The 27,677-nt window shown below is 54.5% G+C and overlaps 2 protein-coding genes across 25 annotated transcripts in view; one reads left to right on the top strand and one right to left on the bottom strand.

The window, feature by feature from the left end:
* The window catches only part of MAPT (microtubule associated protein tau), a 52,622-nt gene extending 44,552 nt beyond the window's left edge, over positions 1-8,070 (top strand). For 11 of the 19 annotated variants that reach the window (XM_054224285.1, XM_054224280.1, XM_054224286.1 and 8 more), the window contains 4 exons: positions 1,338-1,419; positions 2,041-2,153; positions 4,222-4,369; positions 4,539-5,004. In XM_054224285.1, the coding sequence (XP_054080260.1) occupies positions 1,338-1,419; positions 2,041-2,153; positions 4,222-4,369; positions 4,539-4,801 (606 nt within the window). In that variant the 3' untranslated portion in view covers positions 4,802-5,004. Of the gene's footprint in view, positions 1-935; positions 975-1,337; positions 1,420-2,040; positions 2,154-4,221; positions 4,370-4,538 lie in introns of those variants that run through there. The other 8 variants (XM_054224288.1, XM_054224284.1, XM_054224289.1 and 5 more) reach the window with 3 other exon arrangements.
* A 1,272-nt stretch (positions 8,071-9,342) lies between these two features.
* Positions 9,343-27,677, bottom strand: part of KANSL1 (KAT8 regulatory NSL complex subunit 1) — a 103,595-nt gene continuing 85,260 nt past the window's right edge. For 4 of the 6 annotated variants that reach the window (XM_054224259.1, XM_054224258.1, XM_054224260.1 and 1 more), the window contains 9 exons: positions 25,318-25,483; positions 20,917-21,102; positions 20,392-20,553; positions 19,915-20,066; positions 17,551-17,669; positions 16,331-16,388; positions 15,138-15,250; positions 12,418-12,664; positions 9,343-11,478 (listed from right to left, as the gene is read on the bottom strand). In XM_054224259.1, the coding sequence (XP_054080234.1) occupies positions 11,176-11,478; positions 12,418-12,664; positions 15,138-15,250; positions 16,331-16,388; positions 17,551-17,669; positions 19,915-20,066; positions 20,392-20,553; positions 20,917-21,102; positions 25,318-25,483 (1,506 nt within the window). In that variant the 3' untranslated portion in view covers positions 9,343-11,175. The remainder of the gene's footprint in view (positions 11,479-12,417; positions 12,665-15,137; positions 15,251-16,330; positions 16,389-17,550; positions 17,670-19,914; positions 20,067-20,391; positions 20,554-20,916; positions 21,103-25,317; positions 25,484-27,677) is intronic. The other 2 variants (XM_054224262.1, XM_054224264.1) reach the window with 2 other exon arrangements.

Below are 27,677 nucleotides of genomic sequence, written 5' to 3'. Positions count from 1 at the left end.
GCCAACATGGTAACAGAAGGATGCACCTTCACCCTGGGGCTTTTGAGTCAACACAGGGCGCTCAGGTGCGATGGAGAGCAGCGGCTACGGTGAATCCTCTGTGCTGGCTTTTGGCCACCTTGGTCCAGAGGCTGCCTGGCCTCTGCAAAGTCCCTTTGGTGCTGGCACATCCTTCCCGAGAGCTGTGAGAGCAGCACACCCGCCATGGTACTTGGTGAAAACACTCCCCTTGAAATCCAGACTATTACTGAGAGCCAGACACTTCCCAATGAGTAGGAACCAACCTTGAGGTGTTGATGATCCAGTTTCTCCTGCACAGCCCCACTAACTATAGCAATAGCCGATTCACACACAGGTGTGAGTCCAAAACCAGGGTCCAAAGTAACTTCTAGGGGTATGGGGATGTTTTCTCACCCCCTTGTCTCCTGCTCCTGGTGTAGCTGGTGTGTATGTGCTGTGGTTTGCCGTCCCCGACACACCTGATGGTCCCAGACCTCTCCAGTCATTGGTGTTTTCCAGTGTGGTGTTTAACCGCTAACGTAACCACTAAACAGCTCCACATTAACCATTCCTTGTGTGTGCGTCTCGTGTAACCCGATTGTCCGTGCGCAAGAGGCTGCCGGCCCCGTGCCCAGGCACGCCACGGTGCCCCGGCTGGTCTCGGAATGGGGTGGTTTAAGTGGAATTGATGGAGCCCATGTTCAGAGACGTAATGGGTAAAACAAATGAAAAACACAGCATAATATCATGAATATGTTCCAGTTCAGTATATCGTAATTGCCATTTTAATTTATATTATGTAAACTCCTGCCAGATATTTAGACTTTGCTTTGGTTTTTTTTAACCCTTATTTCCATTACAGCATTTTTCAGAAATGCATATTTTGGTCACTCTTTTAAAAGTTCTGTGCACATTGATCATTTCTGTTCTTTCAGTTTTTGTGGACATAAGCTTTATGTTTTACACCAGAAAAGGTATTTATTTTTTACGTTTTCTCTCTGGTATATCTCCTCCTTTTGGATGATGTGTATGCAAATCTTAATTAATTACCACTCCACTTTCTCTCTCACTTAAGCACTTTAAAATTGCCTCTACTTCCCCCCTCTGTGGAGAGGTGATCTTGTGCATGCTGACATGTTAAGAGAGGCTACTGCACATGGGCATTAATGATCTCCCATTTCTGATGACAGTTTCTTTTGTATTATTAATCTTACTGGGGTTTAAGCTGTCCTTTCCCTTGAATCCAGATCAGGTGCCGGTGTGTGTTGTGCCTCCCCCTCCCCAGGGTGCCCAGGGTGGCAATAAGCTCATTGCCTTTTCCTTTCTCGTACGGACAGGTTCAAATCGTTTACAAACCAGTCGACCTGAGCCACGTGACATCCAAATGCGGTTCCCTGGGCAACATCCATCACAAACCAGGTACCCTTTGACTCCGCGGCACCTGGCAGCACCGGGTGCTGGTCCTTGGGAGCTCACAGGCTGCATTGTGGTGTGCATCTGGAGACGGGGAGAGGGTTGGGGTAGTGCAGGGAGCGAGGGGAGGCACGTGGAGCAGTGACCAGAGCATCGGAGTGAGCCCTGGGGTGCTGGACACTGTTCCCAGCTCCATCACTGCCAGACCCACTCCAGTCTGCCTGACCATTTGGTGGTAGGGGAGGGATCTGGTGCTATCCATGAACACGCTTGTCTGAGACAACAGATCACTGTAAGTGGGAAGTGTTTAGGAATAAATAGGGAGGAGTGCTGGTGTTCAGGGGAGTAAGGCTAGCTCCCCGCCCTTTGCTCTGTAAAACACTGGGTTGTACGTCAGCTCTGCACAGCATTCTTTGGAAAGTCTTTTTACCCTGGTTCCAATTTGCCGTGGCTCCTGGATCACCACTGGGTCCCTCTTGCTGCTGTTTTCCTGGTCCTCGCCCTCTGCTCGGTCTCCGAGTGCTTTGGTTGAAGTACCTCGGAGCAGCAGCTCAGACCTCAGTGCTTTCTCTCCAGCCTGCCCTGGCTGGCACAGGAACTAACGCAGCTCGTGCTCTTCCCTTCCAGGCGGTGGCCAGGTGGAGGTGAAATCTGAGAAACTGGACTTCAAAGATAAGGTGCAATCGAAAATCGGGTCCTTAGATAACATCAGCCACGTCCCTGGAGGAGGAAATAAAAAGGTAAAGGGGCACTGGGTCGAGAACAGGCAGGCTGTTCTGCTGCGAGTGTCTGTCTGCCCTGGGAGCACGTGTGCAAGCAAAGAGCGGTGGAAGTCTGGACTCGGAGAAGGTCCTGCTTACCCAGCTCATCTTTAGACCACGTGGCCTCTCCTCTCTGCTTACCAGGCAGCGCTTCTTCCCCAGCGCTTGAAAGGATGTGCTGCCCGTGATCTAGCGTGGGGGTGGGCTGTGCACACTAGTCCTTCAGAGGACAAAAAGAGCCCTGCCCGAGCAGCCAGCTTGCCTTCCTGCCAGCGGCTCGCTGCAGGCGGGCAGGGCCGCAGGCTCCTGGCCTGCATTTGCCGACCTGGAGGACGTTTGCTGGAGCACAGCTGTGGCAGAGCTGCAAGGCTGGCAGTCTGTCCCCTTTCTGGCCCGTGGCCACCTGAATGAGTGTGAATCTAAGTGATATCCTCTCCTGTGGTTTCCTGCTCTTTCTGCTGTTCTCTGAAGTTTGTGCAGAAATGCATTTGTGTCTCAAACCTTTCACATGAAGGGGTGCTACCGGCAGCAACTGCTTTTGCACACTGCGTTGCCAGTTACTCCCAGTGGCATGGCACAAAGCTGGCGGCTCAGGGTGCTGCATAGCTGTTGGTTCCCCAGTGAAAGTGGAGCATTAAAGGCTTAGCTTTATTTAGAAAAGGTGACTCTGCAGTAGACCGTCACTTCAGAAAAAAGGTGACTCCTCCTTCTTTGAGTCTCGGTCTCGCAGCTGAGACTGGCCGAGGACTCTGTAGAGAGTGGTGTGCGTTTGGGGGGATTTAAATTGAAAGACAAAAAGACAATCAGGTGAAATACTGAACTTGGGGTGAGCCGTTCCCGCTGGAGGCTTTGATGGTGACTTCACAGTAAGTTTTACCTAAGTAAAACGCCTCCAACAACCTCGCTTCAAGGACAGCCAGGTCCCTTGCAGGCAGGGGAGCAGGGAGCTCAGGTGAGCACGGAGCTGAGACTCCAGCCTGGTGACACGCATGGTTGAATTTCTGTGGGGAAAAGTGGTTTTTATCTTGCTTGTTTTTTCAAACACTTTTTTTCTCAATGGGAGGGGAAAGTTCTGTTTCAGCTCCTGTATTTTGGCACTTTGTTCTTGGCCACGTTTTCTCTGTGCACCTCCCAGCTCTTCATCTCCCAGCGGCGCGCTGGCCTCTGACTGAGGGATCGCTTGACTTCCTTACCCTTCTCTCGCTGCTGCTACGCATCAGACTGCCCTGTGCTTCACTAAGCCCGTTTTCATCGTTTTTATGATTCCAGCGATGATTCTTTCATATCCCGGCACATTCACTGGGCCATAGTTTGAAGAACTTGCCCTTTGGAGGAGGAATTTATTTACAAGGGTGTGACCCAGCAGCCACATCCCCTGCCTCAGCCTTCCTGCGTGGCGCTTGCCCATACCCTGCCTGAATCCACACCTGGAGGAGGTTGTCGCTGTAACTGGGGTTCAGATGCCGCCTCAGATTTCTTTCCTCGTCCAGCCCGTTCCCATTCACACCTTGGCACCAGGGACCATCCTCGGGCAGTGCTGCTCTGAGGTGGGACACTCTGTTCCCAGGGAGGGGACAGGACACAGCTGAGCCCCCATCAACCCTCCATGTAGAGCTGCTGTGGGCGGCTCCTCTGCCCCTTCCCCAGCCTTTCCCATGTCCCTAGTCCTCTCCTTGCTTTACGACGCAGAAGATCCATGTTTGGACACGTAGTCCACAGCTTTTCAGGCTGAATGTGCCACTCTTTCATTGGCTCTCCCGTGGGAAGCCAGAGCGCTCTGTGCTCTGCCAAAGTACCTGCGCCAGCAGCGTCTGCTCTCCTCTGCGGCACACGGCGAGCTTTCCTTCCCGTCTCCAAAGGCAGCCGCTGTTCTTCCTATGAGTCAGTGAATGGCCCTATTTTTCAGATCTTTTTCTCACCAATTTTCTATTTCTTGTCTTTATTTTTTTTGTCTTTTTCCTTCTGGTTGACATTTATTGGATCTTGGTTTTTGTTGCTGATGCGTTTTTTGCACCCCACCGCCCTGGGCGGGTTTCTTCACCTGTAGAGAGAGAAAGGCAAGGAAGACAAGACCCGTCCCCAGGCTGCTCGGACCCCGAGCCCAGACTCTGCTGGGCTCCAGTCCCTGGTGCTGGAGCCACCCACCCCCCCGGAGAGCCAGCTCCCAGCCTTGCACTCGGCTGGGGAGGGCACCAGTAAGTAGCAAACCCGATCCACTTCACCTCCCCTCCCTGGCCCTCGCGCTCGCTGGGAGAGAGGGGTTTGGCTCGTGGGAGCAGCGGTTTGTGCCCAGCTGGGCCGTGGGTTAAGGGGCAGCCTTAGGCACCGTATGGGGATCCCACCCCCTCCGTAAATCTCTGCCAGGGGAGTGGGAGCAGCCCGGGTTGTGCCAGCCGAGTCCGGTGCCTGGGACCTACCGCCACACCGGGCCTGGGCGCTTGGGAAGGATTTGGCATCATCCCGAGGTGCTCCAGCCCCGCCATCCCCTCTGCTTGTGCCCGTTCCCCGTGTGGGCTACTGGAAGGGACGTGCCTGAGGACTGGGAGCACTGGGGGCATCGGGCCAATGAACTGAACTTTCCCCCCACCTGCACAATGGCGGTGACCAAGTGGACAGTTGGCAGGTAAAAACGGCCTCTCCGGATGGCGTCCCGCATCCTCCCCGCTCACCGCCCTCTCCTCTCGTTGCAGATTGAGACTCACAAGCTGACTTTCCGCGAGAACGCCAAAGCTAAGACCGACCACGGCGCCGAAATCGTCTACAAGTCCCCCACCATCTCCGGAGATGCCTCCCCACGCCGCCTTAGCAACGTCTCCTCCACCGGCAGCATCAATATGGTGGACTCCCCCCAGCTCGCCACGCTAGCCGACGAAGTGTCCGCTTCGCTGGCCAAGCAGGGCTTGTGATCGGGGCACGGCGGGCGAAGATGAGAGAAGACGAGGAGGAAAAAAAAAAAAAAAGAAAAAAAAAAAAAGAAAAGAAACAAAAATAATAATCTGGCCTTCTTCCTCTGTTCCTTTTACAGCTGCTTCCCCATCCCCTAACTGGTTAATGATTTAACCTGCTTTTACTGTTCATTCAGCTCTAGCTCCAGGACTTCAAAATCAGTGACACTATGAGGTACAAAACCTCCTCTCCCCCTGCTCCTCGGAGCGCGCAGCCCGTCCCCGTCCCCCACTCCCTCCCCTCGTCCCCCCACGAGGTCCCTCACTGTCCCAGCCCCACCTGGGGCCACCCGCCCTGGTGGGGACCCTGACCGCCCCGGGGAGGGGGACAGAGGGGGCAGCCGCAGCACGATGCCGACCCCAGCACCCCACACCGCAGCGCATGGCAGCGGGAGGCCCTCACGGGGAGGGGACGTCACCTTCCCTTGCTCGTTACCCTAACGATGCCCGGGCCGGAGGTCTGGCCTGCGGGCAGCACAGGTAGTGGGTGCTGCAGCCAGGGACTGCAGGGAGGTGCCCTCCCTTTCTGCGTTAAATTTGCCTGCTGATTTGGAAGAAAACCTTTTGTTTTTTACCTCCGAAAGACGAGATGTGTATGAAGATAACTGCCAGGTATCCCCTAAACCCGCTCTCAGCTCCGGCAGCTGGAGTACCGGCGACGCCGGGGTGTCCCACGGCGGAAGGGGCCCCGGATGGCCGTTCCCCTCTCCGTGGCTGTGCTGGAACCGCTGAGTGGATGAGTAGAGGCTTTTCCCCATTCCTTTGGCAGCCCCTCGTGTCGTAGAGTAGATTTGTCTGTATATGCTTGGACCGTGCCAGGGTGATTGTTTTCATAAATGAGCATGTGTTAAAAAAAATAATAATAATGCTGTAAGTAGTTTTGAGCTGCCCCGTGCCGGCTCCCAGCGAGGAGGGTCTGAGGGGGAGCGTTGCCGAGCTCCGGGTTGTGCCCGGAGCCGGCGTTGATGGGGCAGCCCGGCACCGCATGTCTGCCGGGCGCAGGGGTGGGCGCAGAGCCACTGCCCTGCTCCCTGGGGAGGGCTGGGGGGGACACGGCGGGGGCTTCCCGGCTCTCTGCACCTCCCAGGGCCCGGGGACGCTGTGCTAGGGGCACTCGCAGCTCCAGGGCTGGGGTGGCCCCTGGATTTGGGTGCAGCTTGTAACATTTTTGGGTTGTTCTTTTTCTTTTTTTTGTTGTTGTTGTTTTTTCCCCTGCAAGGTCAGCTAAGAGATGGCGAAGCGGCAGCTCCATGGCTCTGCTGTTCTCGGGCCGTTGGCAGCGGTAGGAGACAACCGGGAGGACGCGAGGGGACGGTGCGAGGGCGGTTTTAGCTGGCGCATGGTGGCAGCTCCCCCAGGTCCCCCGGGCTGCTCCCTGGCACCGAACCCCCCCCCAGGGACCTCTCCTCGTCTGCGTTCGCAGCACGTTACCGCTCGCGGTGTCTCCTTCACACAGCACCAACACCCCCCCCAGCACCACGCAGGGGAAAAGAGATGATGGATTGATTGATTTCATTTTTATGCTGCTTTTGTTCCTGTGGCAACCTAGGAAGCATGGCGGGGGGGGGCTGGGGCTGTGCTGCACCCGTGACCGTCCCCCCACGCCCCTTCCTTCGACAACCAAAGAGGCTGAGATGCGCCCGGTGCAGCTCGGTGTGCGTCCTCCCACCCCGGCTCCCCCCGAGGCACCAGCTGAGCTGGGGGGGGGTCGAGCTGGCAGAGGGGTGCCTGGGGCCGGGGGAAGGGGCCAAAGTCGCAGTGTGTGGGGTCTCGCTGGGGTGATGGGCACCGCTTCCCCTCGAGATAGAGACGGGGACTGTTTCAGTAGCTGTTAATTCGGGAGAGCAGCGGTTCCTCCCGCTTCCCTCCGCAGCGGGAGCTGATGGACCTGCCGGGGCTGCTGCTGCTGTCGCACGCCCCGCGCGGGCTCTGAGGGGCTTTTCTGCGCCATGCTGGGACCTGAGCACCGGCCTCTGGCATCGCAGGAGGACGGTTGTGTTTGGGGGTGGCAATTTACTGGGGGGGGGGAGGGTCCAACCCTTGTCTCTGCAGCCCCGGGAGCTGCTTTACTGCTGGGGAGAGGCTGGTCCAGCACCAACAGGTCCCGCCAACGCCCACGTCCAGCTTGTTGCTCGCTGCGGTTCAGTTGACTCTATGATTGTAAGACTCTGTCCCCCAGTCTGTGACTGTCCCTGTCGCGCTGTCGGGTGTAGGAGCCGCTGCGATAATATTTTTTTTTTTTTTTGTCCTCTGTAAAAACGAGCAAGCGGGAGAACCACCCACCGCCAGTCACCCCTTTTAACCCTTTTCGGCTGCGGGATGGCGCGTAGCTGAGCGTCCTCTGCCCCCTTGCCACCCCTCCGTGCGGCTCCCGAGGGACACAGGTGCCCCTTCCCGCTGCGAGCATCCTCGGCTGCGCGCACATCCCAGCCCCATCTGCCGCCATCCTCCCCCCAGGGGGCTGCCGGGGGGGTCCCACGACAGCCCTTTCCAGCCACCGTGTCACCCGCTGTCCCCTTCCAGCAGCCCCGAGCCACGTCCCCAGCCCCGCGTTCAAACCCAGGCCTGATGGTTTCCATGAGCAGCCGGACAGCCTGACCCATGGCTTCTTTGCTCCACACACATCTTGGGCTGAAAAGGGTTAAAACCGGCACTAATTAAAAAAAAAAAAAAACAAAACCCCCCTATGTTTCTGCACTCAAAAAAAAAAAAAAAAAAATAATGAATATGCTTGTTAAGTGACGTTCCGGTGTCAGGCCGGCGGTGGTGCTGGCAGCCCCGTGCGCGCTGCGGCGGGGAGGGAAGGTTTGATCTCAGTGTATCATTCTAGCTTAGCTTCTGTCTGTGAATGTCCATAGTGTATCGTGCGTTTTAACAACTGGTTTACACTGTTGCCGTATAAAAAAAAAAAAAAAAGTGAATTTGGAAATAAAGTTCATTACTACGATAAACAGCCGCCTGTTTCGCACAGGGGGAGGGGGCCGGGACCAGGCACAGGAGGGGCTTTGGCTCAGGCTGGGTTTTGGAGTCGGGGGTCTGTCCATTCCCTGGGCAGAGGGGACGCGCTGGCATTGCCGCTGGGGCTGCAGGGCCAGCAAGGACGGGCAGGGGCTGGTTTTTTCCCTTTATTTTATTTTTCTTTTTAAGTAGCAGCCCAGGCCCCAGCGTCACCAGCAGCAAACCGGGGTGCGGGAGGGGGAGGCCCTGCCCCGTGCCGGGAGCCCACGGGTTCTTTTCAGCTCATTGCGAGACTGCCCAGAGCTCTGCCCCGGAGCTCCATCACAGCTCATTCCCCTTCCCCAGTTCCACCCCATTACAGCCACCAGCCCCCCACAGTTACCGGCACCACCCCGAGCCCTTCGCTCCGCACCCTTCCCCGGGCCCGGCCAGGAGACTCCAGCTGCAGCCGCCCCATTCACTTTTCAGCTTGGCTTTTCCTCCCGTTAATTACGTGTAACGAACCCGGTGCTGCCCAGGTTGCTGCCGCCACCATCTTTGATCATTGATCATCTGGCTAATCGTCGCCCCTCGCCTTCCTGCCTCCCGTCCACGTCCACTCGGGTAACGAGGAACAAAGCGGAATTCTCTTCTCTTGGGAATTTAAGCGCACCCACGGAAGTCGCCGCCCACCGCTCGCCTCCTGCAAACATCCGACTTCCACAGCAAACCCGGGCAGACGATTGCACGAACGGCACCCGGGCGTGAATGGGCAGCAGCTGCTCAACCCCAAAAATGTAAAATAAAAACTCCCAAAAAAAAAAAAAAAAAAAAAGTAAAATTAACCCCTCGCTCACCGTGGGGGTTTCACAAGCAGCACCCGCTTCTCTCCCAGCGCCCCTGAGCTCCTGTGCACAGCCCAAACCCGCCGTCCCCCCAACAATCCCCCCCTTTCACTGACAATAAACCCTGGGAAATAACCTTATAAAGGGGGGAGGAAAAAAAAAAAAGAGGCCACTGAAAGGCGGGGTGGGAGGGAAGCGGCCGATCCGCCCCTGCCGCGGCCCAGCCCCGCGTTTCACAAACACACGGTGCCTAGAATATTCCGTTTTAATTTTTTTTTTAATCTTTTCTTCTTTTTTTTTTTTTATAAGCACATTTGTGCTTTGCCAACAGAATCAAGACATTAACAAAGATCAGCTTCTCGGAAGAAAAGCATTTCTATATAACAAGGACATTACACAGCTCAAAGCAGGAAAAGAAAATATTTACAAAATACAAGGTGGTTTGTTTTTTTTTTTTTGTGTGTGTTTTTTTTTTTTATAATGCTAAAAGGGTTATTCAGAATTTTCAACCTTATAAATAGAAAAGCACTTATGCAGAGGGATATGGTAGCATTGGTGTTTTTTGTTTTTTTGTTTTTTTTTAAAGAAACGATGACAAATCCTTTAAACTAGAACAGAACCAAAACCACTAGATAATGTTGAAAATTGTGAAAACCCCAACCATTAAGCAGTTTAGCTACTATTTCTTTACGATTACAAAATGGAAAAAAAAAAAAAAAATGTCCTTTGTATTATTTTTTTTATCTTTTTTTTTTTTTTTTTTTTTTTTTTTTTTTTTTGGTGATGTGATTATACGTAAGACAGGCACAATGCTAGCGACAGGACAGGGACCGATAGCCACACCGTCGGGATGGGAAAGCGTTACAGGTGGGAACGGTGCGCGGGATCCGGGAGTCACTGCGGGTGCGAAGGGCCGAGGAGGAGTTGGGGGGTCAGGGAGTGGGGGGAGGGAAGGAGGAACAACAGCGAACTCGGTTTTTAAAATAAAATACCTGTCAGGAGGCGGCAGGTCGGACCAACGCCCGGGAAATGAAACAGAATCGACACCAGTTCTCGGAGCGGGTGTGGGAGTGGAGCGAAGCAGCGGTGACAGATCCCCGTCCCCCCCCAGCGCCTCCTTCCCTCTCTTATTTCCCCTTTTCTCACCCCAAACCCACCCACCAGGACCCGCCTTGGCCCTGCCACGTCCCGCTCCCGCCATGGGACGCTCCCTCTGCCCCCGGGTGCTGCGGCCCAGAGCCGCCCTCGCCCCGACGTCCCAGCCCTTTGCGGGGGGGACACAGGGGCGAGGGCAGAGCTCCAGCGGCGGTGGCGGACGCCACGTTTCCCAGCTGGAAAAGCTGCCGCTGGCCTCGGCCAACAGCCGCGTCCCCAAAGGGCGTCGTGACTTCTCCTGCTCCGCGCATCCCACCGCACGGGGCCGGGGACCGTCCCCTCCCTGCCTTCGGCCCCGCGGGAAGACGCCGGGGTGAACCCCACACCCCCCGGGCAGAGCTGTGCGTGAAGCAGCTGGAGGGGTCCTTCCTTTCCACCCCCCCTCCCCCCCCCCGGCACCGCCAACGGCTGCTCCCAAACCCGGGGAGAAGGAAGGAGGAGGCGACGGGTGGTCCCGGGGGCAGAGCGGAGATCGGGGCGGGGGGGACATGGGGGGGGGCACAGTCACCCCTCGGGATACCTGGAACTGCACACCCCAGGGGAGAAAACCGCCGGAGGGCGGAGGTGCAGGTGGGGACAGACAGACAGGTAGTGAAGGCTGCAATCCCAAGACATCACTTTTCACCACTAATTTCACTCCACTAAAACCCTTCAGGGAGGGGGGAGCAGGGGGGTGTGGGGGGAGCGGGTTAAGAGAAAAAGACACCCTTTTGCTTGAGAAAAACTATCCCCGAAGTCTGCTAGTCAGCTAAATCCTGTGCTCTAGTTTTATACACCTAAGAAGGGAGGGGAGGAAAGAGGGAGGGGGGGTCTGGTGGGCTGCTCCCCTCCCGAGGCTTCACTCCGCTGGGAGGAATCCGGGGGCTCTCATTCATGTGACAAGGAGACATGGAGAAGAAAAAAGAAAAAAAAAAAAAAAAAGAAAAAAAAAAGAAAACGAAAAAGAAAAAAAAAAGAAAAAGAAAAGAAAACAAAAAAACAGTTTCTAAACTCCTTAAATTCACTAAAAACTGTGAAAATTCCCGGCAGGATGTTTGAATATCAAACGCAGATTTTGGAAGCTTTAATGCCAAGAGTTAGTTCTGTGTGTTGGTTTTGCTCATGTCTTCCCGTATGTCTCTATCTGTGCGCTGGCCGCTGAACTGCTGCGGAGGAAGAGCAGGAGGAGGAGGAGGAGGAGGAGGAGGAAGAGGAGGAGGAGGAGGAGGAGGAGGAGGAAGAGGGTGTCACCAGGGGGGTTCGGCTCTTGAGGCTGGCCAGGTTGGGCAAAGCAGAAGTGCCATCGGTCTCCCGGGAGGATTTACTGCCCGACGTGCGCCGGGTGCAGCGCGACGACCGGTCCTGGGGGTCAGATTGGTCCTCGCACTCTGTCCTGGGATCGTACGAGAGCGGGAAGGTGCGTCGCTCCCAGGGCTGCACAGCCTAAAGGGAAGAGACACCAGGCTATGGAAAATCCTCTGGAAAGGCTATTCTGCTCCTGTTCCATGCGCGACTCTGGCCGCCCACAGCGGGAGGCAGCTCCACGGTGCTGTGACAGCCACGGACTTGGCCCAGCCCGTGACCAGGGCATGGAAAACTTCAGCACACGTGGTGAGGACGCGGCAGCCTCCAAACCAACCCAACCGCTGGAAAAGCAGCCGGCTGTCGATGCCGAACGGCACCCGCTCTACGTTCCATCCAGCCGAGCGTTTGGAGGGAATTTCCCACATGCAGGATTCCGAGCTGCCTCCCCACAGCGAGGGGGACAAACCAGCCAAGTGTGAGCATCACATTTAAAGAATCGCAGAATGGTTTGGGCTGGAAGGGACCTTAAAGCCCACTCAGTGCCACCCCCTGCCCTGGGCTGGGACACCTCCCACCAGCCCAGGTTGCTCCAAGCCCCGTCCAACCTGGCCTTGAACCCCTCCAGGGATGGGGCAGCCACAGCTTCTCTGGGCAACCTGGGCCAGGGGCTCACCACCCTCACAGCAAACAATTTCTTCCTAATCTCTGACCTGAATCTCCCCCCTTTCAGTTTAAAACCCTTCCCCCTCGTCCCATGGCTCCCCTCCCTGCTCCAGAGTCCCTCCCCAGCTTTCCTGGAGCCCCTTTAGGGACTGGAAGGGGCTCCAAGGTCTCCCCGGAGCCTTCTCTTCTCCAGGCTGAACCCCCCCAGCTCTCTCAGCCTGTCCCCACAGCAGAGGGGCTCCAGCCCTCCCAGCATCTCCGGGGCCTCCTCTGGCCCCGCTCCGACAGGGTTCCCGTTTCCCTTTACCCGCAGCAGTGACTGCAGTGACCCAGCCAGAGGCAGCGCTCGGACCCTCCCGCCAGCCGCCGGGAACAAAAGCAGAGCCAACGGCCACAACGGGAGCCAGCACCCACCTGCTCGTCAAGGCTGGCCTCGGGCGTGGAGCAACGGGTGTCCTCGCTGGACAGGAGCCGCATGGAGTCGCGGGAGAGGGGGGTGAGGGGGGCAGAGAGCAGTTCGGGGCTGATGGGGCTGCGCGGAGAGTGGGTGTGGGTCAGCTCCGAGTGGGAATGGCAGCTGCCCACGTCAGGGGATGCCGGTTGGGGAGTCGAGGGGTTCCCCAGCTGGGGGGTCGTCCGTCCGTCCGTCGATCTGTAAGACCTGAGACAGGAGCACATTTGAGAGCCCGGTTCCAGTCCCCCCCCCCCCACTGATACAGGGGCTCAGGCCGCTCGCTGCCACCTGATGCCACCCCCTGATCCCGTCCCTCCTCGGGAGCAGCCCTACGGTGGGGAACGCGGGGATTTGGGACGCACACACGCAGGGAACGCCGCAGCCCAGAGGTTAAACTCATCCAGGCTCATCTTTGCCCCATCCCCACTGTCTCGGCGCAGCTTTGCCACACCGACGCTGCTCTCCGAAGGTTCTCTCTGTCCCCCACATCTCCTGCGCCACGAGCGCTGCATAAATACCACGATGAGAAGCCACCCCATGAAATCAGACACTTCACACTCGGTTTCTCCAGGTGTTTCCACCATCCACACGCCAGGTGACACCAGGCAGTTCAAGAACCGAGTGCAGCGCATCAGTAAGGCTGAAAACGCAGCAAGTTCAAGAGCTGGGCGTAGGAGGAGCGCTGTAAAACCCCTAGACTTCAGAAGATTTAAGCCAAGAATTAAGAAAGTTTGAGCACCTACACAGGCTCCAGAGGAAAGTCCCATGGGCAGCAAACAGAGAACCTGACTGGAGTCCCCGTATCTGTGTGCGACTCTTCCAGATGAACTGCGACAGCAATCAAGGGCTCCCAAGGATCAGATTCCAAATTCTACCTTGGCCGAAGCGTCCATCAGAAGACGCAAACCCAGCCCCAATGCGGCTACTGAAGCAGCTACACCTGCAGCGAGCCACGCGCGGTCCGTGTGCCGAGTCAAGGTGCAGTTTAAAAACTGCTGCAGGAAAAAAACCAAACCCTTCTGCTACATACACGGGGCTGGACAACCACACGACACCCAGCAGATCTGCTGGAGGTTGCAAAGATGATGACATTTAAGGGAAACGAAGCGAGTTTACCCCAGCCTTTACCGGGTAGTCCGCAGGCAAGGAGCAGGGCAGTGGCTGAATCACAGCAAGAAGAAGTGACCAGGCGCTGAGGGGCTCCAGCCATTTCTAAGGAAAGACTAAACAGCCACCGAGAACAACCCCCGGCTGGGAACTGAGGGACGGACAAGGATCGCGGTGAGGAGGAGCTCGGGACGTGGCCATTGCCAGGCTGAGCTTGGCCCTAAGCCGCTCTCGGCACAACCGCAGCAAACCACCTCCTGGGTCGCACCAAGGAAGGCGTCCAGTGGAGCAGGGACACTCACATCCCCAGCTCTCCGTGCTGGGAGCTGCACTGGGATACTGGGATCCCCCAGTTCTGGGGGAACGTCCATCCTTGGAAGCATTCGCGCCATGGCCAGACAAAGCCATGGCCAAGCTGCTCTTCTGCTGGCAACAGCCCTGCAGGAGGCTGGACTGGAAATGTTTGGAAGTCTTTTCCCACCAGCATTCCCACACCTAGGAGCTGAAGTTTGAATCCACCTCAATGACCAAGCCAGGACCTCAACACAGCATCTTTCACCAGCGTCCTTACAAGAGGGTCTTTAGAGAAACGGAGTTATGGTGGGAGTGCTATCAGACGTTAGAAATTGGCTGAAGAAGTTTGCAAAAAAACCCACCAAAACCGACCCACACTCCGCCAGCACCGGGAAATGCCGCTGCAGATGACACGAGGCGGCAGCAGCACAGGGTTTGACAAATGCCACCTTTGCACTTGCAAAAGCTTTTGCGGAAATAACCTCGCACGATCGCGCACACCCGAGAGGGCTGAACTCAAACCACGACCAGAGTACGACGGCCGGGCGCACGCTGGCATGCAGCTGTCCTTCACAAGCGTTCCTGCCCAAGCGCGGAGTGGTTCAAAACCAAGCAAAGCATCGGAAATCAAATGCAGAAGAGCGAATCTCCTCTTACGCAGGTTTATGATGAGATCAACAGCTGGGAACCATGTGCGGTTTTAGACGCCCACTCACCAAGACACCACGGAAAGGGAGTTGCGTGATCAGAGGAACGTAAGGACGCGTATGCAAACGGAGCAGAGAAACGGCATTGCCGAAGCAATCGAGCGGGGATGCGACAGACAGCGTAACGCTGAGAACAACCACCCTTCCTTGTTCCTGCACGAAGGATGCCCGCCTCGGCCCTTTTGTTCTTCTCTGGGCTCGTGCTGGCGCAGCAGCCTCCGCGCTTCTAGAGCGGCGCAAGCGCTTGAGAAAGCAGAATCCGAACAGAGGGTGCAAGAGCTGGTTGTCCGCAATTTAATGGGTAACTTCACCCCACCTAAGGAAGACTACGCCCCGCTCCTGCAAGGCCTCCTCAACCTGCTCTTGTGGACGGTGATCCAACCTCCCAACACCACCACACAAGCTTTTAAGCGTTTTTATGGATCAGCCAACCTGCTGCCGAGAGCATCCCGCTCTGTTGGGAAGGACACGTTGGCCAAGAGAAACCCACCGCATCCTCTCTGTGTTCCAGCACCGTTGGTGCACCGGGACAGCCCGTGCCAGGGCCGAGGAAGGGTGCCGGCAGGACGTACCTGCTGCCCCGCCGCTGCGGGGGCACGCTCGTGCTCCAGAGCCACCGGGCTCGCTCCATCTCTTCACACTTGCCGTGGCGAGCAGTGAAGGCCGAATCAGACAAGTCCTCGATCTGGAAAGGGAAGGGTAGACGGCCCGGTCAGAGCTTTCTTCTATCACACATGCATCTACGTGAAGTTCTTCCAGCATTAGCTACAGCATGAATTTAAATAAACGTTTCTATCTGGAGGGAGGGCAGATGCTATCAGTGAGTGTGAGAGCACCTTGTTAAACTGAGTCTGCAGTGCTTCGGAAGAGATTAAGAACCGAAAACCAAAGGGAAGTACTTATGGTTGGACTCGATGATCCCAAGGGTCTTTTCCAACCTAAATGATTCTATGATCCCAGAGTGAAAGCGCTCACACAGAGGTTTAAGGAAATACCATCATTATCAGTTTTGCTAAAGTAATAACTAGAGCAGCACGACTGGTCATGCACCCTGCTATGAGGAGAGACTGAGAGGGTTGGGGTTGTTCAGTCTGGAGAAAAGAAGGCTCCGAGGAGACCTTCTAGTGGCTCTACCAGTATCTTAAGGGGGCTACAAGAAAGCTGGGGAGGGACTTTTTAGGATGTCGGGTAATGGTAGGACTAGAGGGAATGGATTAAAACTAGAGATGGGTCGATTCAGACTGGATGTTAGGAAGAAGTTCTTCAACACGAGGGTGGTGAGACACTGGCCCAGGTTGCCCAGAGAGGTGGTGGAAGCCCCATCCCTGAAGACATTCAAGGCCAGGCTGGACGGGGCTCTGAGCGACCTGATCTAGTGGGAGGTGTCCCTGCCCAGGGCCAGGGGGGTTGGAACTAGATGATCTTTAAGGTCCCTTCCAACCCTGACGATTCTGTGATTCTACGATTAGACTACTCCGTAAGAAGACTGCTGCCCAGAGAGCTCTCCTGACAGCAATGAGACCTCCGATTCAGCTGTACCCAGCCAGTTCATCCAACTCCTGCCTTACCACACCTTTCCTGAAAGAGAACCAACGCCAGGTTGGTTTCTGCAAGGCCAAGTGTGCATTTTGCTGCAAAAAAGCAAGAACCTCCACACCTCCCCGCTGAGCTCCCTGTGTCCACCCCCTTCCGGCGTCCTCCGTGGACGCTCTTCAGTCGCTACCAACCCCATCCCACATCAACTCGCAACAAAACCTCTTCTTACCTCCTCATTGTCTTCATCAGGGTTCGCTTTCAGAGCGCTGATATCCACTTCACGCCAGCTGCAACACACAACCCCAGAGGACAGTCAATCCCAGCACGGGCAGCCCCGCACGCACGGACTATGTATTTTGGGAGGGAAAAAAATCCAAGCCTGCCACAATGAGCAACATATTTAGGCTCAGTTTTAAGCCAAGCGGCCACATTTGTCTACCAAAATCCCTCCTGCGCTATCAGACAACGGTTTCTCCCCTTCCCTCTTTGATCCCGCCGAGTGCGGCGCCGGGGGACAGGCAGGGGACGTCCCTCCACGTCGGGAGGGTGAGGAATGGAGAGCGAGGATACCAGCATCCTCCTGCTGCGGACTTTCCATTCCGACTCCCAGCCCAGCACCCGGCACTGGTCTGGCAGCGCGGCCAAAGCCTGCCAAGGGCAGAGGAAGCAGAGCAGATGCTGCTGCATTTCTTCCTCTTCCTCTGGCTCAGCAACAGGCTCCCTCCCCACCCCGCTCCGGACAGGGCCCGGGAAGAGCGTGTAGGACCAGGAGAAAGAAAGAGGTAGAGTTGGGAAAGAGACCTGGAGAACTGGGAGGGAAAAGGAGGACTGGAAACCGGGCGGTTTGGAGGAAGAAGCTGCAGCGGTGCTGCAGCACGTTGGCACGCTCCCACCGAGCACTCAGGTGGGAAAACCAGCGACTGAGCTCCTCCACGGTGTTAATCCAAGAACAGCCAACCACGGGCAAGAGCTCACCCCTTGCGCTCAGCTCGGGCAGAGAAAACTTCTGGTTCCTACCACTGCCCAGGACGGAAGAGCTTCTCCTGGCCACTGCAACGCAAGGCAACGACATTTGTCCAGCCCGGACACGTGCAGAGCTGGGAAACCACCAGCACCTTCGGCTCAACACACTCAGCAGCTTTGCAGCAGGACAGAGGACAACCAGGATGACTTTAGATTGCACGGGGGCCTGGGCAGGGCAGCTGGCTTTCATGCAGGAGGGATGCTCAGGCAACACGTTCCCTAACTCAGCAAGTCTGCATCAACGGTATGATCAGAACTTCTCCAAACTTCCTCCTACTTCCAAGGCAGAAGAATGCCCTTTTCCTCAGCAGCATTAGCAGCCACCGGGAGCAAAGCCCTAGGCCAGGCTGAACTTCTGACGAGACACTTGCACAGTAGAAGTCTAGGATGTGACAACCCCGCTGGAGCCAGGGATGAGGCACGTACCTGGGTGTGAGGATCTCTTTGTACTGCAGTTTCTCCACACGAGTCGTTGCAGCGACGGACATCGGGATGACAATGTTGTTAATATCAAATGAACTTTCGCCTCTCCTCCTCCTTGGCTGCTGGAACGTAAGACAAGAACCAAGTGAGAAAGAGTGGTAGGTTTTGTCATGTGAAGTCATTGATGGAAAAAGGACGTGGCCTCATACGAAATGGCCTCATACGACTCCAGAACCAAGAGCAATTCGCACCAGAACGGAGTTCACCTCCTCTTCCCCACCAAAAATCTTTAGTTTGGAGGGTACAAATGAGGGCAAGGGCTGCGGTGGCTCTGCAGGCACCAAAGCGAGGTGACAAGGGCTGCTGAGCTCCAGCCACCACCTCCGCACTGGCACCAGCTGCTGCACAGCCATGGAGATCAGGAGACCAATCCGGCTGATAAACTGACCCAGCAAGAAGAAAAGTCTCCCATATAATCCAGTTCCCTACTGTCAAGGTAAAGAAAGTGGTGAGACCACCAGGCAAGACGGAAGAACCATCCTGTTTGGAAACAGCTCGTGTCCCTGCAGGGGTCTGGACCCACCGCAGGTGACACTGTGACAGAGGAGGAAGGTGAAGCAGTCACAGAGGAGTTCATCTCGGGTTTTGACAGCTGTACTAAGAGCCTAACGGCTTCCATCTGTATCGTGCTTTTGACGGAAATAGATTTTCCAAGACAGAAATAAGCTCCACACTTATCTATTTAAACCTGGCTGAACGCTGGGTGCTCTCCTACCATCTGTCTATCCCCAAACCTGTGACAGCAGCACTGCCGGTACAGTGACACCCATCAGCTCAACCGGCAAACGGCCCGACTTCCTAACGGAGTCACCTGCCATTTACCATGTTCTCCGCCTCCTTTGATCCCTGTGGCTTACGGTGTAAAAAGATGTGGAAACCCAAGTGCCAGGGACCTGCCACCGGCAGAGTCCAGGACTCGCGTGATGCTGGATGAGGACAGAGTTGGGTGGACAACTATTGCCATGGCAGCAAGGAAATTCCGACATGTCACTGTCAACAGTGAGGCCCGAACCACCGGCTGGGGAGCACATGCAAACCTGTGCCAGGCCGGGATGCTTGAACCGAGGACTCGGACCCTTGAGCCCAGACCCCGGGTGCCCCCAGTGTAGGACTCGGCCACTGAAGGGAAGACTCTTCATCTTCTCTACTGCTTGTGAAAGAGCAGCAGCAAAAGCAGCAAGAGAAGACCAAGATACGTGTGTGAAGCACAAGGAAATGTCACCTTGACGTGTTAGAGCTGCTTCTCCAAAACAGCCAGCACGTTCAAGCCAAACTACCACTGCTTGTTGGGTTCTTCAGACACCCTGTGATGGCTTCGCAACATGCCACAACATGTCACAACAGCAAACTCCGCAGCGAAGGAACGCACCCGGGACCCAGCAGCCCCAGAGCTGTTGTTTGTTAGCTGAGAGAAAGGACAAGGGCACACAAGGTTGAGCTGGAAGGGGTGCCCTCAGCCCTGCCATGGACAGGTGTCTCTTAACCACCCTGGTTTCACCATCAGGGTTTGAGGAACTCTGCTCTCTGATCCCTCAGTCACATCCAGCTTCGGCTCTGGCACAAACTCCTAACTGGAGTGGTCGGACAGGGGTCAGGTCCTTCACTGGGACACTTAAGCAGAATTCAGTCCTTTAATCACGGGTTTCTGTTAAGGTGGGTCAGGAGCTGGGAGGATAGATGACGTCTGGCAGAGGAGCTGCGTCACCGATCTGTCTCAGAGCACAGCGGGAGGGAGTTACGGTCCTGCTCACTGACGGCTTTTAGACACAGCTTCACAAAGGTCCCCAGTCCTGTCATCCTTTAGCATCTGGGGAGGCTGAGTGTGTCTCAGAACAGTGTGAGTTGAGCAACTGCTGAAGCTTGTGTGTAGGTCAATGTTAAGGTCCCAACCACCACTGCCCTGCGACTCAGCCCCAACCCCATTTGCAGCCCAGTGCCACCAAGGTGCTCAGCTGCTGGTGCTCAGCTCTTCTGCTTCTTGTCCTGGCATCCCCAGACAACTTCCGAAACCAAAACCCAGACGTGAAACAACACCAGGGGACTACTGAGAGCAGGAACCAGCAGTTACTGAGCTGACACCAAATGCAGCTGGGTGGCTCTCTGCACAGCCAACGACAATCCAGGAACCCCAGCAGACACGAAGTCAGAGTAAAAAAGAGGGCCAAGCATCAGCTGAACCACGGGGTCCAGCGTGGCGGGAGGAATACTGAGCACTCTCACGCCTCAGATGCCTGAGCTGCTTGAAAGCTGAGACCCCGTGGTGGAGCTGAGCTCAGAAACCTTTCCGGAAAGGCACGAGATACTTACGGCCGTGCTGGAGGTGCCCTGTGAACTCGTGCTGGCAGGAGCGGAGCCTTCCGAGGAGGTGGACAGTTGCCGCGCAATGGGGCTGTGAGGTGTGGGGGTCGCAGCTGCTGACAAGTAGCTTGGGCCACCGACGTCCGTGTGATGCTTCAACACTACACAAGGAGGGCGGGAGAAAACGAAGAACGACATTAGCCAAAGAAACCAAGGGGGCTGGCGGCGGCGGATAGAAGAGGACCATGTGCACCAGAAACGGCCAGTGCCGAGGAGAACTTTGCATGAAAGAGAAGCACCTTCTGATGGAGAGCTGCCAGCCTGAGAGGCCCTGGGGGAAGAAGCAGTTAGAGCACACGAGGCATTGCTGCGGTGGCGACAAGGCCCAGAAGCAGTGCGTTCCCCCTGCTCCGAAGCCGGGGGAGAGAGGCTGGATGTGCAGCAAAGCCCAAGCTCCCCCCGAGAGACCTGGCCGTGGGAGCCTACCTTCACTCCTCTCAGATGAGCTGTCTCGCAATCGCTTTTTGTCATAGGCAGGAGGCTGGACAAGCGAGCGCTCTGGCGCTCTCTCGGCCTTGGACACGGCCGTAAAATCGTCTAAAGGTGGCCTGTGTGCCTTGTCTGGTTGGATTTTTTGATGTGAGCGCTCTGAGGAGGGGAACAGAGAAAGAGCTATGAAACGCCAGTTTTCACCTCTCTTTCTGTTGGCACGGGAGGCTCGGGCAGAGTTCACCGGCTCCATAAATCCAGACAGGTCGGGCTCAAGGCCATCAGGGCGCAGGAGAGAGGTGCTCGGAGCAGAACGAGCTGCAGTACTGCCCGTGCCACCTGAGCACGACCTCGGACCGTGTCAAAAGAGGTCCCTACGAACTGAGACCAGCCTGAACCACGGCCTCATCCCTGAGAGATGAATTTAAAGGGGATCCTCCTCCTCTCTCCTCCCAGATTGCACGGCTGTATACAAAACGGGGCAACGTTTCTGGCCACGGCGGAGGCAGGGAGGACACTTACTGGCTGCAGTGAAGAACGAATTGACCAGCTTGTGGCGGTCCTTGCGAGCAGGGTCAGACAGGCTGCTGGTAGGCATGGGGGCTCTGTGCTTGAGCGACAGCTTTTTGGGAGGTTTAATTTTCTCGTAGGGTTTGTTCTGCCACTGAGATTTCAACATGCTCTGGAAGTGCAGGCTCGTCGGCACATCTGCAGAGAGACGGGAAAGACGGCAGTCAAATTAACTAAATTACGCACCAGAAAGCTGCGATGCCATAATCCTCTCCCAGCCCCCCCAGTAAGAACAGCCCTGGACAAAGACACAGGCACCAACTGACTATAGAACCTGGGCTTGCCTACGCCTTCCTCGCTTTCAGGGAGGACCTGCAATGTTAGGACCCAACGTTTCTAATCTGAAGGACATTCCTACAGGATTCACAGCCCAAGTACATGCCGGCAGGAGAATGAAGCCTTTGTGAGAAAAACCACGTGCCTTTACCACTGAAGGTATCTCCTGGACTGCCACGCTCAATTCTGCTATCTCAGATCTGACTTCCAAGAACCCGAGCTATCTCAGCACATCAAATCTACAGAGGGAAGGGGCTGGAAGAGAGAAATTCAGCTTAAATCCTCAATTTCAGGTCAAGTCAAAAGCCAAGCAAGTACTGTACGACGTCGATGTGCCTGATGTGGCACCTCAATCATCTAACGAGAGCTGGGAAAGCGAGCACACCTCAGAGGCTCACAGAGCAGAACTGCCGCTCGCTCCCCAGGCAGGGGCCGGGTCACGCAGCCATCTGCCAGCCCGCAAACTCCCGGGTAATTAGCGGGGTAACTGAGGCATTTCGAGCCTGAAGTTTCAGCGGTAATCCAGAGTACCTGTCCCCATTTATTCCTGCCGTCTCACAGCGCGCACACGCGTGCTACACTGCTGCGAAAGTCGGCAGGCGCTACCTGTGCTCCCGTTCCTCAGGTTCCGTTTCTCCCCAGTCCCACACAGACGTGCACTCCTGACCTCAGCCGACAGACGGAACGCTAAGGAGATTATTCCGTGCGTTACTTGTGCAGATGGGCTAAGGTAGACTGTAAAAACCATGAAATGGAGTAGCAAACTACTCCAGCCTCAGGAATCCCACCAATAAGCCTTGTTTTCATACTCGGCTTCAGAGTTCAGATCTGATCACCAAATACTGCTGCCTAAATCTCCTCCAAGACCCAGCTCACTTTTATATGCCTGAGGGCCAAAATAAAATCCTAGTTCGGAAAAGCTTTAAAACTTTTAGGGTGAAGAGGAGAACTATTGGGATGTGAATTTATCTTCTCCGACTCCACCTGCAAGACGGTTATACACGGGCACTCGAGGGGCGACGTGCCACCCATCCGCTCTCCTCCCCCAGCACAGACCAGTAGCCCGTCGCCAGCGGGACACGCAGCCCGGTGCAAGCTCGCCCTGCCACAACGAGGAGTCAAAAGCACTAAGACGAGCATCAGTGGTACAAATGTCCCCCCTCCGCATCTCTCAAGCTCAGGCGACATTTTCACAGGGATTTCAAAGCGACCCCGAGCAGAGACGAACCTTGCCAGGCCCTGCAGGAGGAATGAAGCTCCTCGCCCTGCAGAGGGGACGCAGAGGCAATCGGGAGCTGCCGTGGGATTTAGAAATTGCGTTTAGATAATCTCAGGGGTCAAGCAGAAGAGATTCAAGATGCGTCGGTAGTCTCAGCGGCCGTAATCTGAACCCTTGCGAAATTTCCCCACCAATTCCAGGGACTGGAAAGGCCCAGCAGATCCGGGCAGGCAAATGGGATGGAGAGAGCTGGGCTGGAGGCGGCTGTTATTAACAGGGGGAACTTGACTCTCAGGAAAAAGCCAGGAAAAAAGCATTTTTGAGTGCCTTGATGGTTAAAGCTCTGGTTTAGCCCCATCCATTTGCTAAGGACAGGCTCTCACAGTGCAATGGCAGCTCCATGGCCACCGCCACCGGTTTGCTGGGACTTTTCCCAAAGAACAGAGAGGGGCCAAGCCAGTCCTTGAAGGACGTTGCCAGCGAGTCTGCAACATCGCCGTGCTTAAGTGGTCTGGCTTTGGGCAAACGGCCTCTTCTCTTTGCTAATCTTTTGCTTTCTCCTGGAAATTCATCCCATCCCAGCAGCCCACACATCTGCGGAAGGAGGAGACAGGTCAGAGGGAGGGGGAAAATGCAGGACAAAACACTGTCAGCAGAAAATGAGTTATTTGCTGGCTTGTCACTGCCCTGCTGTCAGCACCGGTTGCACCAGAGTCTGTGCAGCAAGTGACACCGTCACTCGTCCTCGGCCGAGCGCTGCAGGCCTCCCGGGGACCGGCAGATGGCAACCGCACGGAGCCCCGGCTCTCATCCTCCCCACCAAGGTTATTACATCATCTGAAATTTCCCAGCGAGAAATCAGATGAACCAGGAAAAAAAAAAAAAAAAAAAAAAGAAAAGCCCCAAAAGGAAGGGGACAAAGCGGTTACGAAGCGCAAGTGCAAGGGGTTAAAAACCGCCGTGCCCGCGCCCAGCTTGCCAAAAGGATAAATGATCTTTTTCCTCCTGCGGTGGCTGGCAATTTTGCCCTTGGCAAACTGCAGCGGAGATCCCCGGCTGCTGCTGGCACCGCGGAGCCCCGGAGAGACGGGCTCAGAGCGAAAGTCAGCACATGCTCCCAGCGCCATGGGCAGGCTCCATCTAACAACCTCCCCCAGGAAAGGCTGAACCGAGCCTCTGCCCATCGACCCAGCCCCCTCTCAAGGTGCGTCCCCAAAATAATCACGGAGGAGCCCCACCAGCAACCTGGGCAGGGAGACGCCTCCACGCAGACTAACAGCGTCAGGCAGGGCAATTTCCCTACCTGAACACGCTATCTGGCTTTCCCTTTGGATAAAGTATCCCCATCCCCAAAAATCAACCCTAGCAAAACTACGTTAAGCTTCAGTGAATAATCAAAGTTAATCCAGGGCAGGGAGGGCAGGAATGGGTATTTCTGTATAGGTGTTTTAAGCTTTACACCGTACAGTTTTAAAACCCAAGTTTTTAATCTCCCGCAGCCAGAATGCATCTTTTACCACGCGAGCTGGCTGCAGCTGACCCTCCGAGAACAGAAAAGCGAACGTGGGACGAGATCATTTGCCTGGTGGCCACGCTGCAATAGGACACAACCAGGTTTTCTCACCGCTTCCGAGGATATTAGGTTTAACACTACAGACAGAGGATTACAAGCGCTGTGAAATCAGGAAACAAAATTTCTGCTTCAGGAGTTCAGTGCATTGAGTCCCTTTAGCATTCCTTAACAGGGACGGGGGGGGTGTGGGGATTTATTTTTTAAAAATAGCACCAATTTACTATTCCAGTCTGTTTTAAATATAGTGCTAGCGAAAGATGCTGGATTAATTGTTCCCAGACACTCCGTGCATTTCCTACTGTTGCACAAAGTTGGTGCAAAGCTGGAATTTAGACACAAACACATACATTAGCCCAGTATCTTAACCCAGACCAACCACTCCGCATCCTCACGGGAAGCAGGGACAGACACCTTCCTGGGGGACATCACCAGCAGCATTTTACACCTCAAGCAGCCCGGCACTCCTACCGAGGAAAGGAACGACTACGGTCTATTTACTGCTGGTCTCTCCTGATAAAAATGCCAGTTCCTATCATTTGTGGTCCTGTATTTTGTGATCAGAGGAAGAAGATGACAGATGGACACCAGTCTCACGCAGGCCAATAGTTTTTGTTCAAAGAACAGGCTTGTGTTTAATTTGGCAGCTCATGAAGCAAAAAACTCTGGAAACTACTTCTTTTCCCTTGGGAAAAGTCCCTACACACGAAATCTGTGAATAGCCCACAGTCAGGGTTGGTTAGTTATTCCTCTTAATGATGATTAACCCTGATACCGTAACACAGGGAAACGAGTGTCTTAAAGGGAACATCCCTCCTTACTGTACCCTCTGAACCGTGGAAGATCATTTACAATTCCTTACAAGGTCAACAAAATTTCCTGTGACTTAAACCAGTCCACAAATAATTTTACACAGATGAATAAACTCTGCGGAAGCAAGTATTTCTCAAGTCGTTTACAGCAACGAAGACATCAGCCTAAGACCCAGGTCCCAGCACAGACTCCCAGGCTCTGCCTGGTCTCCCCACCCTGAGCGTGGCTCCAGCTCAGGTTCCCAGAACACAGGTTCATAGCGATGCTTTCCCAGACCCTTCTGCTCCAGTTCATGCTCTACTCCTGAAAATACCTGCAGATGAACAAGCTTGGTCGAACCCAAGCAGATCTGCACTTCCTCTGGAAGCTGAGGATGGAGGAGCAGGCTCTGGACCACCTCCAAGCGTCCCTTGGAAGCCATCTCAGGACCGACTTTGAGAATACCCCCCGGCAGCTTCGTGGGTGCTGGGCTTACCATCTGGGAATGACAGGACAGGATGAATACAGGAGTCCAGCTGGGAGAGGCGCTCCAGCAAAGGGGCATCGTACTGGATTTCCAGAGTCGTCGAGCTTCGGGTGCCACACAGAGCACATGAAGGGTTCACGTCACAGCTACATCGCGCCAGGCTATTCCGATGGACCTGGGAAGGGGAGAGAGAACTGTGTCAACACATCAGAGGTCAACGTGCCTAAGAGCTCTCTTCACACCTTCCCCTTTGACAGCTCATGAAAAACATCCCAAAGGCTGGTTTGGCTTTGGGTTTTTTTATACCTTGTATAAAACCTGTTCATTTAGTCTGGACTCATAAAAGGATGCTTTAACTTTGCATAGACACAACTGAAAACTACTACTCACCAGCACAGACAGTTTAACAGCTACTAAATTTGACTAAAAGGGTTTAATTTTATCTAGGTTGAAACCTCATTTATAAAAACCATGAGGCAGCACAATTCAGTTGTCAGAGACGGGGGAAAAAAAAGCCTTTTTGAGTTCAGATGGGTCAGAGAACCATCACTCTATGCCAAGAGCTGCCACTTAGGGGACATCTTTACAGAGTGAAAAAGGGCCCTTTTCAACCTCGTTTCCTAAACCAGGACAGACTTCCAATTCACGGATTTGTAATATACACTTCATTTATATGACCCCACTGTAGGCAGATGCAGAACTGCATGTAAATCCCATTCAGAGAAAGTAACCAATGATTCCCCGTCAAAATTCAAGGATGTATCAAACCAGATCCTGCGGAACTCTGTTCTGAGTCTAGTATCACTCAAAACATTTCCATTAATGACTTCAATGGCAGAAGGGATAATATCCTTAAGCCTTAGCAAATAACACTAGAACTGGGAAGGGCTGCAAGTACCTTGAAGGAAAAGAGCTGGAAATTATCTAAAATAAATAAAATTTAATTCACTGAGGGCAAACGCAACACGCAGATGGTTCAGCGAAGAGGAGGAAGAGGTTACTGAGCAGCAGTTCTGCCCAGAGGATCCGGTGGTTGTTACGGATCAGAAAATGAGCATGAATCAGCAGCGTCGTACCACCACGGAGAATTAACACCCCACAGGGCTTTATAAACAGGACGGCTGTGCAAGACGCATGAGGTAATCCTGCCACTCTGCTCGGCATTGCGAACATCTGAGCTGGAGGGCTGCGCCCAGCTTTGGGCGCACAGTTCAAGAAACAGAGAGGAAAACAACAGAAAAAATTACAAGATCCATAAAAATAACGTCCTATGGGCAAAACCAGAAAGACCCGTGACGCGTTTAGTGTAGAGGTGACCACATTAAGAATTACCACATCAACTTCCACGCTTCGGGGAGAGCTTCCGAAGCGCCATGGGGAGCTGACCAGTTTGCACCAGGGCTTGGATTACTGGTAATGACTTGAAACGGCAGCCGAGGCAGCTTGTATTAGAAAGTTTGGTTTGTTTGGTTTTGCTGTCTGAGAAACAAGACTAGCTAAGCACTCGAGTAGCTTGGCTAAGGAGGTTTAGACAAACCGTCTGGCAGGGTATGAGGATAAAGCAGTCTGCCCTGGGGCGTGGGGATGCTGCAGGAGATCTCTTCCCATCCCGTTTCCAACCCAATGCAGGCTACAGACCCACTCAACCTTTTAGCTGCTTTTCTCTCCTACAGGACATCTCTTAACTTAAAAATTTCAAGTGATGTTGCATTCAGATTTTGTACAAGAGGAGGCACAGTTATGGAGAACCTCTATGGACACAGTGAACTCTCCTGGTTGTAATTTCTGGTCGCAACAATCCACAACCACTTTGTGCTAGACGGGAGAGCGCGGTCAACTGGACATGGTGTTTGTGGACCATGACCCAGCCATGACTCAGCTTTCACTTGAATAACACAGAAATCCTCTGCGATCTGGCACACCTTCCATCCTTTGCAACGGCTCTTCTGAACCATCTCCGATTTTCAAATGTATTTGATGACTATAGTCAAGATCTAACACAGAATTAACAGCTACTTCTTCAAAGACTGAGTGCCCAAGTCAGCGTCACCCACGAGATAGTTCATAAACTTCCAAGTCACTGAAGACCTTGCAAGTAGTCACTGCAGAGCTCTACCACAAATACCCCAGATAAAACTGCAAACGAGTAATCAGCTAAAGCCAACTCAGCCGAGCGAGAATCTATTTTGCTCAGAAAGATGTTGCTTTTTTGAGCTTCTCTTTAAAACTCCAGCACCCACAGAGCGAAAAACCCTGAAACCCTTGTGGGAGTTTGACTTGGAAAGACTTTGACTCAAAGGTAAGTGGATTTTTGCCATCTACGGTTCTGCAATCACGAGAGCTGCATGCACAAAAAAGGCCCTTATTCC

Source organism: Rissa tridactyla, chromosome 19 (assembly GCF_028500815.1).
Source record: "Rissa tridactyla isolate bRisTri1 chromosome 19, bRisTri1.patW.cur.20221130, whole genome shotgun sequence".
NCBI classification, from domain to species: domain Eukaryota; kingdom Metazoa; phylum Chordata; class Aves; order Charadriiformes; family Laridae; genus Rissa; species Rissa tridactyla.
Note: the sequence above shows the minus strand (reverse complement) of the source record. Positions and strands in the feature narration are given on the sequence as shown.